This window comes from Terrapene carolina, unplaced genomic scaffold (assembly GCF_002925995.2).
Source record: "Terrapene carolina triunguis isolate 2854851 unplaced genomic scaffold, T_m_triunguis-2.0 Scaffold67, whole genome shotgun sequence".
In the NCBI taxonomy this organism is placed as follows: Eukaryota; Metazoa; Chordata; order Testudines; family Emydidae; genus Terrapene; species Terrapene triunguis.
In genome coordinates, this window is record NW_020664418.1 from 23,399,484 (window position 1) to 23,413,446 (window position 13,963).

A 13,963-nucleotide genomic window follows, 5' to 3' on the forward strand; every position below is an offset into this window, starting at 1 on the left:
GTGTAGCTTCCTACTAAGTCACAAGAATTTAAGAGCAAAACTGATTAAAATGGATTTTTATTGTCTTAAGTGGAGTAAAGTGCAAAATCCTAATGAACAAAGTAGGGGAATCTGTGGAGCTTTTTAAATATTAATTTTATCCCAAAGATGACCCTTAATGTCAAGAATGCAGCGTGATGTTTTATATTAGAGTGCTGGGATTAAACAGTGTTTGAAGACCAGTTAAATTCTAGGATTATTATATCCTCTTAACAGTAACTGAAGTGCATTGAATCTGTTAATTTTTCTTATAGCAGGATCCTTGATGACAACAGAGCACTCGAAACAACAGTTTGTGTCTACAAAAGGTGTAACATCTCCAAGTACAAATACTCCATATACTAGAGCAACAGGTACAAGTGTCTGTTCTTCTACAAAAGCTCCTAAGAAAACAATAGATTTATAGATTCCAAGGCCCGAAGGGACTCTTGTGATAATGTAGTCTGACCTCCTGTATCACACAGGCCATAGAATTTCCCAAAATAATGCATGCAGCATATCTTTTAGAAAAACATAGTCTTTAACTATTTTGAATCAAAATTCGTGTTAGAGAATCCACCACAACCCTTGGTAAACTGTTCCAATGATATCCATACAAGCCTTTTCCCTAATAGTCCTGAGTTTAATAGTAAAATTCTTGAATGAGGTATTAGAAAACTAACTGTACAGAGTATTTCATCATTAAAAGGTACACTGCACCCTGTGAGTATGTCTACATTGCAGTTAGATATCCACAGCTGGCCAGCACCAGCTGACTTGGGCTTGTGCGGCTCGGGCTAAAGAGCTTTTTAATTGTGGTGTAGAAGCTGGGACTCAGGGTCCAGCCCAAACTCTGGGACCCTCCACCTCATTGGGTCCTAGAAGCCCAAAACCAGTGTCTACACCCCCGAGCCTGAGTCAGGCAGCACAGGCCAGACATGGGTTTTGATTGCAGTGTGGACATACCCTGAGCACCATGAATTATTTTCCAAAAGACTATAACTGCTAGTTAGGTTGTGTAAATGAAAAACCCATCCATGCAAACCCCACATGATAATTTAAGGAAACCTACATTCACAGACTTGACACCTGCATGTCACATTAGCCATTCAGTGACACTCCATGCTTCCACACAGGTTGGATATAAAACAATGATTTTTTTTTTTAAACCAAAAACCTAAAATATTGGATTTTTTTTATTTGAATCTGATTTTTTTTGTTTACATAGATTTTTTTGTTTTTTAAAAGTAAACCTATTTAAAATTACATTTCAAATTGACAATCTACTGTAATCTGTTAACTAGTTTAATTAAAAGATTCAAGAAGAACATGTTTGCTGCTGAAATTTTAAAGAAAAGTTGTAAAGTCCACTGGACTGGTGGAAGTCACTTTTGAAGTGCTAAACCAGCTTTTGACAGCAGTAGCCTCTTGTGCAGGCACAGAGAATATTTTCTTCATTTGAGTTCATACAACTAGTTCAGTTCAATGACTTGCTTATTCAAAGTTGAGAAACTGATTGGGAATTGAAAAAGCAGGAAATCTTGTTTTCCTTAGAATCTAGGAATAAAAGCAAGGTGTTAGAGGATGAGCTCTACTAGTTCTAAAATATTGATGAAAATGGTGATTAAGGACAATCAGTACAATTCACTATTTACAGATAATACTTCCTTTGTGTAATATATCAGCTTTAAATGCAAAATAGGCTTTGATAAGTTTTTTCTTATGTATACAGCAAATTAAAAGCAGTCTTATTTAATAGAAAACAATTTTAAAATGATGTTTTTGTGCATTTTTAATTTAATTCCAATTTCTATCCAAATGCAGATTGGCACAAAACATGAGTAAAAATTAATCTAGTAAATAAGAGATGCATCATTCATAATTTTTACAAGTAAAAAAGTAAATTAAGAATCTGAAAACATTAAGCTATAAAATTGTTTAAATGTGTATAGACATAGTGTATCCTGATTAGCAAAGAGAAGTTTGAAATATAGTGTAAAGGCTATATTAAGGCCGTGGCTACACTCGAAACTTCAAAGTGCTGCCACGGGAGCGCTCCCACGGCAGCGCTTTGAAGTGCGACTGTGGTCGCGTGCCAGAGAGCTCTCCCAGCGCTGTAGGTACTCCACCTCCACAAGGGGATTACACTGGTGCTTTACAGCGCTGTAACTTGCTGCGCTCATGGGGTGTTTTTTCACACCCCTGAGCGAGAAAGTTGCAGCGCTGTAAAGCACCAGTGTAGCCATAGCCTAAGATGCAAATCAACATGTTTTAATGGTTAGCTACCAATGAGGAGAAACCTTCATTTAGGAAAACAGCTAAAGGACGCATGCAAAACAAGATTAACATTGATTTAAATCTTGATTAAAATCAGGTATTTTAATTGCTTCACTGTGATTCCATAAGAATCTGCTTCCACCTCACACCCAATTCAAATATAGGTAATTCATTGTTATGCAAAACTTCAACTCCAGTCTCCACCGTATTTACATACTTACTATTCACAAATGTGCACTGAGTAAGTATGTGATGACTTAGGTGTTTTGTGGAGAAAGTATTAGGTTAGAATTAAGTTTTCTGGATGTGAGTTGGAAATGGGTTCTTTGGGGATGTGTGGAATAGGAAGGTGAGTGGCTAATGTGATGTGTGGATGTTGGCATTTGTGAAATAAATAAAAGATACACCACTCCTTGAATGCTACATGCAGTTCTGGTTGCCCCATCTCAAAAAAGGTATATTACAATTGGAAGAGGTGCAGAGAAGGGCAACAAAAATGATTAAGGGTATGGAACAGCTTCAATATAAGAGATTTTTAAAAGACTGTGACTTCTAAGCTGAACAAAGAGATGACTGAGTGGGATATGACAAAGGTCTATAAAATCATGAATGTGTGGAGAAAGTGAATAGGGAAGTGTTATTTACCCCTTCGCATAACACAAGAATCAGGGACCACCCAATGAAATTAATAGGCAGCCATGTTTAAAACAAATATAAGAGTATTTCACACAATGTACGGTCATCCTGTGGCATTCATTGTCATGGTATGTTGTGAAGGCCAAAAGTATAGCTAGATTCAAAAAACAATTAGATAAGTTCATGGAGGGATAGGTCCATGAATGGCTATTTCCCATGCACTATGTTTATCTAAACCTCTGACTGCCAGAACCTGGCCCTGGATGACAGGATGGATCACTTGATAATTGCCCTGTTCTGTTGATTCTCTGAAGCAGCTGGCACTGGCTGCTGTTGGAAGACCGGAAACTGGGTTAGATTCACCATTGGTCTGACTCAGCATGGCCATTCTCATATTTACACGTTCTTAAGATCCCCTTAACACAAATAACTTTTGTTAGCACCTAAAGACCCCAACTGAAATCAGCCCCATTGCACAAACGTAGTAAGATAGTTTTGCCTCAGAAGGCTTACAATCTAAACGGACAAGAACAGATAAAGGGTGGGAGACAAGACACATGCAGACATGGTTAAAGTGACTTGACCAGGGTCACACAGCAGGTCCATAGCAGAGCCAGGTATAGAACCAAGGTCTCTTACTGATCATTTTTCTGCTTTTATGGGTTTGCATGGGTAGTGCCCTTGGGGAGGCTTGGATGAAGAATAAACTTGGTGGACGGGAGAGCATAGTGGGAGGTCCCAGCCAGTGAACTATAAATTAAGTGTAAAATGTGCTACTGTTAATAACTGGTGTTTATGACTCTAGTATAAGAAACAGAAGTCGTGTTAAAAAGTTATGTCATTTTGACACTTGTAGCTTGAGTATTTATGGAAGAGGGTAAAAGTGTCCAATCTGACTAGTAATTTAACAGTAATAAAAACAGTTATTCAGAGTTCAGTTCCTTTACTGATATGATGTCAGATAACCAGGCTCAATCAGTTTATTAATCAAAGGTAGATAAGCACAATACAGAAAGTTTAATATACTACCAATATGGGGAACAGTCTTACAGTGTTTACATCTTTCGTCTGTTCCAAAATATTAGCTCAATTCTGCTTCTGTTTATATTCTTCTTGTTTACAACAGATCTAAGATTCCACAAATTCTAGTGCATTACCAAAGATTATACACCCTTCCTCTATTTAGTACTGTATATATTTTATAGAGGACAAAGACCTCTCTACCAGCCATACCTAGCACACTGTTCATATTTGGCGAGACTCAACAGAATATCCATCTTATTCTGACAGATGATACACATGCGTAGGAAAGAGAGGTTACAGCAGTTTAATGCCAAGTAAATTTCCACAAGAAATCTATTATCAATACAAAGCATTCTGAGAGTACATTTTATAGTTATACAACTTAGCATGACTATACAGCATTCTGAAAATATGATATTGGCTAATAGAACTCTGTAAATATGTTTGAGATCCTATTACTGTTTAAACACTTTGAGGTCTTTGGATAGATATATTGGTTCAATTTTCATCATGGCAAAAAGTTAAGGTAGCAGTACAGAACCTTGTGTCACTCCACTAAGGCTAGTGGTGGTTAATGTATTAATCTCAAAAAGGGCTGAGATGTCAGAACTTTACAGACAGCACAAAATTATTTAGGTAGGTCAAAACCAGAGAAGACCATGAAGAATATTAAATGAAGCTAAGTGAATGAAGAACACACTGGATGATTAAATTGTTTTGTGAACACTGGAGGGAAAATTTTAAACTACTCAGACACCTTCTAATTACTTGTTCTAAATTATCTCTGTTAACTAGAGATGGGGGAGAAAGACCTGGATGTCGTTTTGGACAGCTCACTGCTCATCAGCAGTCATAAAAGCAAACAGTGTTATTATCCATCCTGTTCCTTAGGCATTCTAATATGGAAAATACTATCCCATTATATAAATCAGTAACGTAACCTGTAATACTGTATTCAGTTCTGGTTACCCCGTCTCAAAAAGGATAAGTAGAAACCACAGGGACATGTATTTTCTATTTCTCATGATATAAGCCCTTTGCTATTTAATACTTTTTATTAATGTGAAATAAAACATAGTCACTACTGATAAAGTTTTCAAATGACACAGTTTGGGTGAGTGGTAAATAATGAAGAGGACAGGTCATTGATATAGAGCAATCTGGATCACTTGGTAAGCTGTCAAATGTAAAATTGTTCATGTAGGAACCAAGAATGTAGGCCATACTTACGTGATGGAGGACTTTATCCTGGGAAGCAGTGACTCTGAAAAGGACTTGAGGGTCCTGGTGGATAATCAGCTGAGTGTAAGCTCCCAGGGCAATGCTGTGGCCAAAATTATCTTTTATGATCGTTGGAGGCATAAACAGGAATAACAGGAATCTCAAGTAGTAGGGAGTAGGGTTATTGCTATCTCTGTATTGAGATTAATATGACCGCTACTGGAATAATGTGTCCTGTTCTGGTGTCCACAATTTAAGAGGGTTGTTGATAAATTGGAGAAGGTTCAGAGAAGAGCCACGAGAACAATTAAAGGAGTGGAAAACATGCCTTACAGCTCAAATAGTTCAATCTATTTAGCTTAACAAAGAAGGTTAAGGGGTGACTTGATTACAGTCTGTAAGTGCTATGTGGGGGACAAATATTTGCTAATGGGCTCTTCAGTCTAGCAGACAAAGGTATAACAAGATCTAATGGCTAGAAGTTGAAACTAGACACATTCAGACTTTAAATAAGGTGTATATTTTTTTAACAATGAGGGCAATTAATAATTGAAATAACTTACCAAGGTTTGTGGTGGCTTCTCTATCACTGGCAATTTTTAAATCAAGATTGCATGTTTTTCGAAAAGAGATGCTGTAGTTGAAACAGGAATTAATTCAAGAACGTTCTATGGGGTGTGTTATGCAAGATGTCAGACTAGAGGATCACGGTGATCCCTTCTGGTCTTAGGCACTATTCATCTAAAACAAAAGGACATTGAGTTAAATTAAATGGTGGCAAATTCATAACTTTATGGAAAGTGGAATATTTTTATATAGTGCATAATTAGACAGGATTTTATTGTACAAGATATTACCGAGGCTTAAAGCATAGCCTGATTGGAAGAAGAAAAAAAAAAAGAAAAGGATTCCATGTTTATATGGATAATAAGCATCCAAAGTTAGAACTGTAAAATATTGAAATGGCTTTGGAAGGAATATAAACCTTCAAGCTTCAGGTTATAAACTGACCTTTGATCTTCTTAGGGTATGAAGACATTTTTCCTGGGACAGATTATCCCATACATTTTACTGGAGGGCAGGGGTCAGATTTGGCTCCGTGGTGTGAGCTGGGAGGTATGGGGAAGAAGAAGGTTGGGATGTGTCAGTGCTTTTCCCACTGCTGAAAACACCCACCAATTAATTTTGGTGTTCCCCACAACACAGACCACTTCATTCTGCCCTTCCCTCAACTGATTTAGACTCTCATACTTCACACAGAACTGATGCAGACCGTGGTGGGAGGGGGAAGACTGGCATCAGGATCTTGATCCATTTCCCAGGTTTGGAGGTGACAAATATGAGGGGGAGGAATCTTCACTCCCTGCAGGAGGTCACAGGAGCTGATGCTCTCCAATCTGTGCTTGTGTGCTCCAGCCCTGTGCTTTCAGGAGGGAGTAGTGGCTGATAGACCAGGTGTCTCAGAAGGGGGCGCTGATGGCATGGTGGGACAAGGTAGCAATGGACTTATAAATGCTGTTATATGGTGTATGGCCAATGCTGGCTGCTGCTGAGCTCTGCTGCAGGGTTCTTCCTTTGGAAGCAGCTGATACTGGTTGCTGTTAGAGGCGGGATGCCTTAATATATGAGATACTGGTTTATGTTAGCTGTAAGTGGAGAGTACTTTATTATGAAATTATTTAAAGTAACCTACAGTAGAAGTGTGTGCCTATACTGTAGTGTAGGTAATGCTGAAGCTCTTATTCTTAACAAATCCTTTCACCCTTCAGAGACTACGGAGATTCCATCTTATGTGAGTAAGTGTCCCAGCAATGGGCTGTGCAGCAAATTGCCTCCAGACTGCATGACATGTAAAACAAACTTCTCCTGTGTATATGGGAAGCCAGCCACTTTTGATTGCAAGATTAAGCCACAAATTCATTGTGTTGTAAGTAATTAACCTATTTCTTTGTAGTTTGAATTTGTCACTTGTTAAAGGTACAGTGTAGTTTAAATTATGTCCTAAAACTCATAAATATGTTACAAAACAAATTTCTAGGCATAAATACAGTTACCTATCAAGTATAATTATTTCTTTAACACTTCTCTAGTATCCATTACCCAACTATCTAAGTGCTGAATATAATGTATAGGTAGCAAATAAAACAGCTTGTCCATCTTGTTGTTCTGTCTTTGCACAGCAGTGAAATCTGTGAGAAGTATTTATTTATATCCTGTGAAACATTCTTGATATAATGTTTAAGATTATTTACATTGATAATACTCTTCTTATATAGGATCAGAGAAACAATGAAGTGGAGAACTTCACAATCAACATGACTTGCCAGTTTTGCTGGCAGCTTGAACCTACTGATTATGTGTGTACCAATTCTACAAGTTGCATGACAGTCTCTTGTCCAAGACAACGATATAACGCCACTTGTACAGTGCATGATCATATTCATTGTCTAGGTAAGTTGGTCTACGAATGAATGGTTTAAAGAGGATTCTTTTGTGAAGAACTCTTGAACATACGTTTGTTCAGTGTAGTGGATAAACATGCATATAACTTATTTCAATGTCTAGTTTGTTTTTTGTTAAGATACTGTGCATTGTTTAGTTTCACTTTCTAGTCTGACACTTAATATTTTAAAATTATGATATGCTTAGAACCATTGTCTCAACAGTACAACAGAAGTCTTACATTAGGGTTATTGGGAGTGTTTTCTCTCCTGTGTTCACTTTCTTCAATGGAATTATTTGATGCAGCGTCAACAGAATTTGCATTGAGGTGTTATTTATGCCATAAATTAAAAACATCCTGTCAATTAACATTTGAAATCACAAGAAATTTAATATAGGGTCTAAATCAATAGACTTGGCTCTTGATTTTCCTTAATTAGGTTTCCACCAAAGCAACACCAATCTAGGAAAGTATAGGAAATGGAGATAGTGTTCAGGCTTTCATACTGTGGTCTCATCAGAAAAGACAGGTTGAGATACTGATGCTATTTAAATGCAGAACAGATATTTGTTGTGAAGAGTAATATGGCATATTTGCACCTCAGATTTCAGTTCCTGAGTCAATCTTTGGCCTTTGTTCATGGCATTAGGATTTGAATGTATTTCATTTCTCTTCTCAGGTAATCGTGTCTTTCCTAAGATGCTTTACTGCAACTGGACTGGAGGCTATAAATGGTCTACAGCCTTGGCACTAAGGTACACTCAAAGTATTGCAGAACTTCAAGTTCAAATTGTGTATGAATGCCTTTCGTTAAATGGAAAAAGAATGAGGAGTACTTGTGGCACCTTAGAGACTAACAAATTTGAGCATAAGCTTTCGTGGGCTAAAACCCACTTCATCGGATGCATGCAGTGGAAAATACAGTAGGCAGATATATATATGCACAGAGAACATGAAAAAATGGGTGTTGCCATACCAACTGTAACGAGAGTAATTAATTAAGGTGAGCTATTAGCAGGAGAAAAAAAACTTTTGTAGTGATAATCAGGATGGTCCATTTCCAACAGTTGACAAGAAGGTGTGAGTAACAGTGGGAGGGGGGGAATTTTAGCATGGGGAAACCGTTTTTACTTTGTATAATGACCCATCCACTCCCAGTCTTTATTCAAGCCTAATTTAATGGTGTTTAGTTTGCAGAATTGGAATTAATTTGCAGTTTCTCATTGGAATCGGTTTTTGAAGTTTTTTTGTTGGAGTATTCCGACTTTGAGATCTGTAATTGAGTGACCAAGGAGGTTGAAGTGTTCTCCGACTGGTTTTTGAATGTTATAATTCTTGATGTCTGATTTGTGTCCATTTATTCTTTTGCATAGAGATTGTCCGGTTTGGCCAATGTACATGGCAGAAGGACATTGCTGGCACGTGTTGGCATATATCATATTGGTAGATGTGCAGGTGAAAGAGCCTCTGATTGTGTGGCTGATGTGATTAGGTCCTATGATGGTGTATGAGAAACTGCAGAATTGGAGTTAATTTGCAAACTAGACACCATTAAATTAGGCTTGAATAAAGACTGCGGGAGTGGATGGGTCATTATACAAAGTAAAAACTGTTTCCCCAAGCTAATTTTTCCCCCCCCTACTGTTACTCACACCTTCTTGTTAACTGTTGGAAATGGGCCATCCTGATTATCACTACAAAAGTTTTTTTTTCTCCTGCTGATAATAGCTCACCTTAATTACTCTTGTTACAGTTGGTATGGCAACACCCATTTTTTCATGGGGTGTGTGTGTGGGTGTGTGTGTGTGTGTGTGTGTGTAATCTTCCTACTGTATTTTCCACTGCATGTATCCAATGAAGTGGGCTGTAGACCACGAAAGATTATGCTCAAATAAATTTGTTAGTCTCTAAGATGCCACAAGTACTCCTCGTTCTTTTTGCTGATATAGACTAACATGGCTACCACTCTGAAACCTGTTTCCTTAAATGGGTTTCTCTTTTCAGTGGTATATTTCCTAAACTTAAACTAAACTGAGTTCAAAATATTTAATATTTTCTGAGACTTTTGACCAAAAGTAAGCTTATGATTTAATATAAAATGGCCAATGTTAGCTTTTTTCCATACTACTGGGGTCAAATTTAGATATGTGTGTGTTGGGTGGAGGGAGGTGGTATTCTTTGAAGCTTTAGCCATAGAAAGAGCTCCACTTAAGGGAATAACCAAAATGAGAGTTTGTTTGTTTGTACAATCTGTTGTGACCATTCATACCATACTGAGTTTGGCCATCTCTTTGGGGCTTGATGCCCTGGCTGGACTTTATTAGATTCTTTGACTGGAGGAAAGAAAACAATGGTGGTGTTTCCCAAACAGCATCCGCTCATGGTGCCAAAATGAACCTTTGCTCATTGTAGAGCAGGAGCAGTCAACAATTTTTTTTTGTCAAAGTCCAAATTTCTTGGTCAAGATATAGTCAAGGTTCAGACTCCAGAGAAACATTTTTCAGGTCATAATAACAATCATGATGATGATAAGTAAATAAGATTTTTGCGGTCTATTCAAAAGCATCTGGCGATCTGGATTTGGCCCATGGTTCACTTAGCCCGGGGTCGGCAACCTTTCAGAAGTGGTGTGCTGAGACTTCATTTATTCACTCTAATTTAAGGTTTCGCGTGCCGGTAATACATTTTAACGTTTTAGAAGGTCTCTTTCTAGAAGTCTATAATATATAACTAAACTATTGTTTTATGTAAAGTAAATAAGGTTTTTAAAATGTTTAAGAAGCTTCATTTAAAATTAAATTAAAATGCAGAGCCCCCCGGACCGGTGGCCAGGACCTGGGCAGTGTGAGTGCCACTGAAAATCAGCTCGTGTGCCGCCTTCGGTATGCATGCCATAGGTTGCCTACCCCTGACTTAGCCTCTACAAGCCAAAATCTATGAATACTGCACTTCCTTTCTCACACAGTTTAATGAGCAATGAAACAGCTAACAATGTTGAGATGTAAATTATCATTGGGCAACTGAGATGTATGGGGCAGTTCACTCTTTTAGAGTTGTTCCAGACTTGAGTAGATGTTATTACGCTGGTTATAGCTGGCTCATGACAGGTATCAACTCTTTTAAAAAGAGAACTGAAATCTTGGAACACAAAATGACCACTTGGGAGAGGTGCCACTATGCTATACTGTTAAACCAGGCTGTAACTTTTGATTCTTCACACACTAAGCACCAAAGCATTGTACTCACTGTGGTGGTTTGGATGTTGCCACAGGACCTCAATATATTTGTACAACTTGACTGTGAAACAAGAATTATTTCCTTTTTTTTTAAGTTTCATTCAAAATTCCCCTAAAAGGTGAATTATATAAGGGCTGCTATGAGAGCCTGTACTACCTGATTTATCATAAGTTATGTGAACAAAAAAAGTAATAGATGTTTTGTTAGAAAACTGGTCCGACATGCTTTCTTTTGGAGCTAGAACCATTCCCCTCTCTGCCTGCAGCTGGAGAAACTAAGCTTTACCCAAACACCACAAGAGCAGAGTCTCCTCCTTTCTCTAGCGTTTTCCAGCCCCTGCCAGTTCAGGAAACTTGGAGCCCAAAGTCAGAGCAGCTCACTGGCCAACTTTCTTATGAAAAGAAACTTAAAATAACATAAATTATTTCATATCTTGTATCTGCAGAGTTTCACAAAAGACTTGGAGAAATATTTTAAATTAAAAACTAGTGCTTTTTAATACATATTTCTATCAAAACATTTTTACCACTATTGCTTGTAAAGTCCTCCAGCCACTTTGCATAAGATATTCATAGTTTCCTGACGGTATATGATATGATATAAAATTACTATCAGTGTGCTGTAAATATTTAAAGGTGAGTTGACATACAAATTCGGGATTCTCCACAACTATTTTAATGAATTGTTATGTTGTATTCCTAGCATCACCCTTGGTGGATTTGGAGCAGATCGCTTCTACTTGGGCCAGTGGAGGGAAGGTCTGGGCAAACTCTTCAGCTTTGGTGGATTGGGAATATGGACACTAATAGATGTGCTACTAATAGGAGTTGGATACGTGGGGCCTGCAGATGGATCTCTCTACATTTAAGTACACACAAAACATGCTTCAGCGAAGGATCAAATTTGGGAAAGGGCCTAAAAAAAGAATGTAGAAATTGGTCCTTAAAGGTAGAATTAGGAACACGTTCCCTATGTGCACATTTTAATGTACAGTATCTGTACTTAGCCTGCCTTGAACTAAGGTAAAATAAATGAGTGGATCACTGAACAGTGTTTATTTGTAATTTAATTTCCTTTGGCTTGCAAGTACTGTATTTTTTTCTATGAAAAAAGGTTTGTTGCACAGCTAAACAAGTTGACTACTGTTCCTGAAGAAAATATAAACTAATTAAAATATTAATTTAAGAATTGCTTACCTCATATTTGTATGTTGTCTGAATTTAGCTATCTAACTAGCGTCCCTAAATATGCTAGCAAAAATTTTTTTTCATGTTTATGGCAAGATAAAGTGCTTGTGTAAACCTAAACCTACTTGGGCAATATGTAGATTGCCAACTATTGTAATCTTAATTACATGTAGTTTCTTTTCTGCTTTTCACTTTGGGATATCACAAACTTAATTTTTCTGCTGTAATTGTAAATTTGTGGCTTTTTAGAATTAGTATGCAATAACACTAAAAATGTAATATCTTAAATCACTTGAGAAGTACACTGCAGGACTCTTTCCAGCATTATAGTGTTTCTGCTTGGCCTTGACCTCAGAGAGCATTGTATATGGCATAATTTTTGTGCTCTCAAAATTACAGGGTGTTAAAATAAATCCAAAAAGGAGATCTGGTAATTAACTTATCAGCTGAAGATTTGGTAACAAAGTATTTTCTGATTGAAATGTTGTCTGATGTTTACCTGTACTAACCTTCAGTGACATTATGGAAACATTCTAGAAGTCTGTAACATTTGTTTTCTGATTATTTTTTTATTTAAATTAGGCAATTCATATTTTCAACTTTTTTTTTTTTTAAGTCCTACCTCTCACGTACATGTCCTCTTTTTCCAAGGTCCTCTATAGCAATCCAGTCTTAAATTGTGGGGCAAGACTCCTTGGCTTCTGCAGCACTAAACTGCACTACACTGAAAACTGTCAGTTAGATAAACTTGAATTGAATTAAATATGATGAAAATTAATGGAGATAGTGTTGTGTTTTATATTCAGTTTATTTCTTGCTGCCCCTCTTTCAATCTATACATGTGTCTGGAAGGGGGAGAGGAGGAAAATAGTAATGCTCTTGGCAGCTTTGCTTGTAAAATAAACTTCACCTATGTAAGCTGCTCTTTTACAGTTGATTGTGCAGATACAATGAGCTCCACTACCTTTGGCTTCCCCTTGCTAGGACTTGAATATGCTCCTAGGCTCCATTGGGCTTCTTCGGCATGGTTCCTTTTAATTAAAGGGAAAGAAGTGGTGATATCTTTCAAATGTCACCATTTTTTTTTAGCACTAGTCTGTGAGATGTCACTTACAGTAAACTGCAGATCTGTGTTCCTCTCAGTTCTTACAGGAGCAATGAAATTAGTTTAAATAGCATCTTTAACGCAGGTATCCATTGACAGTTAATATTTTCCTGAGATGAAAGGGTAGGTCACACCTGTCAGAGCCATTGTTCCACAGTTTCCATAGAGTTACTGATATTGCTGAGTTGGGTACACATGGTTTACATTTTTGAGGCTTTATGTGACTAAACTGTCCCTAACTTTTATGGAAGCTGAAATTGTGGCGAACAAGATACCAGTTTCAAAGAAGTGCTGTTATATCCTAATACTCCAAACCAGCTCAAATAAAGCCAAGCCTATAAGCAAAGCATTACGGAGCATTTCCTATTGGCTTAGTGCTTTGGTGTTTGAGGTCTTCTGTCCCTATCCAGTTCTCTCCTTGGGTGTTGATTGGTTAAATGTGGTTGCTTTTTGTTTCATGTCCTGATACTTATCAAGCACAGACATTTATCCTCAAGAAAATAACCCCGGAATCTATTTGCTTCCCCTTATCTTGCTGTGCTAGCTTTAATAGGGTTACCATATCTATTAAATAAAAAAAGAGGACCCTCCATGGGCCGTGGCCCTGCCCATTTCCCCACCCCCACCCAACTCCACCCCTTCCCTGCCCTAACTCCCCCCCTCCCACTCCCAGCCATGGGGAAAGGGCTGCCCGAGCGCTACCGGCTTCACGGTTTGCCCGGCAGCCTCCAGACCCTGCGCCCCCAGCCAGCGCTTGCCCAGCACAGCTGGAGCCCGGGAGGGGAAGCGCCCAGCCGGGGGCGCAGGGTCTGGAGG

The 13,963-nt window shown here is 38.0% G+C and overlaps 1 protein-coding gene across 2 annotated transcripts; it reads left to right on the plus strand.

Moving 5' to 3' along the window:
- Positions 1-298: 298 nt before the first annotated feature.
- Positions 299-12,820, plus strand: TM2D3 (TM2 domain containing 3). 2 transcript variants are annotated; one of them, XM_024198515.1, is made up of 5 exons: positions 299-392; positions 6,945-7,102; positions 7,452-7,626; positions 8,298-8,373; positions 11,558-12,820. In XM_024198515.1, exons 1-5 carry the CDS (start codon positions 305-307, stop codon positions 11,721-11,723), a joined length of 663 nt encoding a protein of 220 aa, XP_024054283.1. In that variant the 5' UTR covers positions 299-304; the 3' UTR covers positions 11,724-12,820. The 2 variants fall into 2 exon arrangements, with proteins under 2 accessions (XP_024054283.1, XP_024054282.1); XM_024198514.2 differs by lacking the exon at positions 299-392 and having other exon boundaries at positions 5,512-7,102.
- The last annotated feature ends 1,143 nt before the right edge of the window (positions 12,821-13,963 follow it).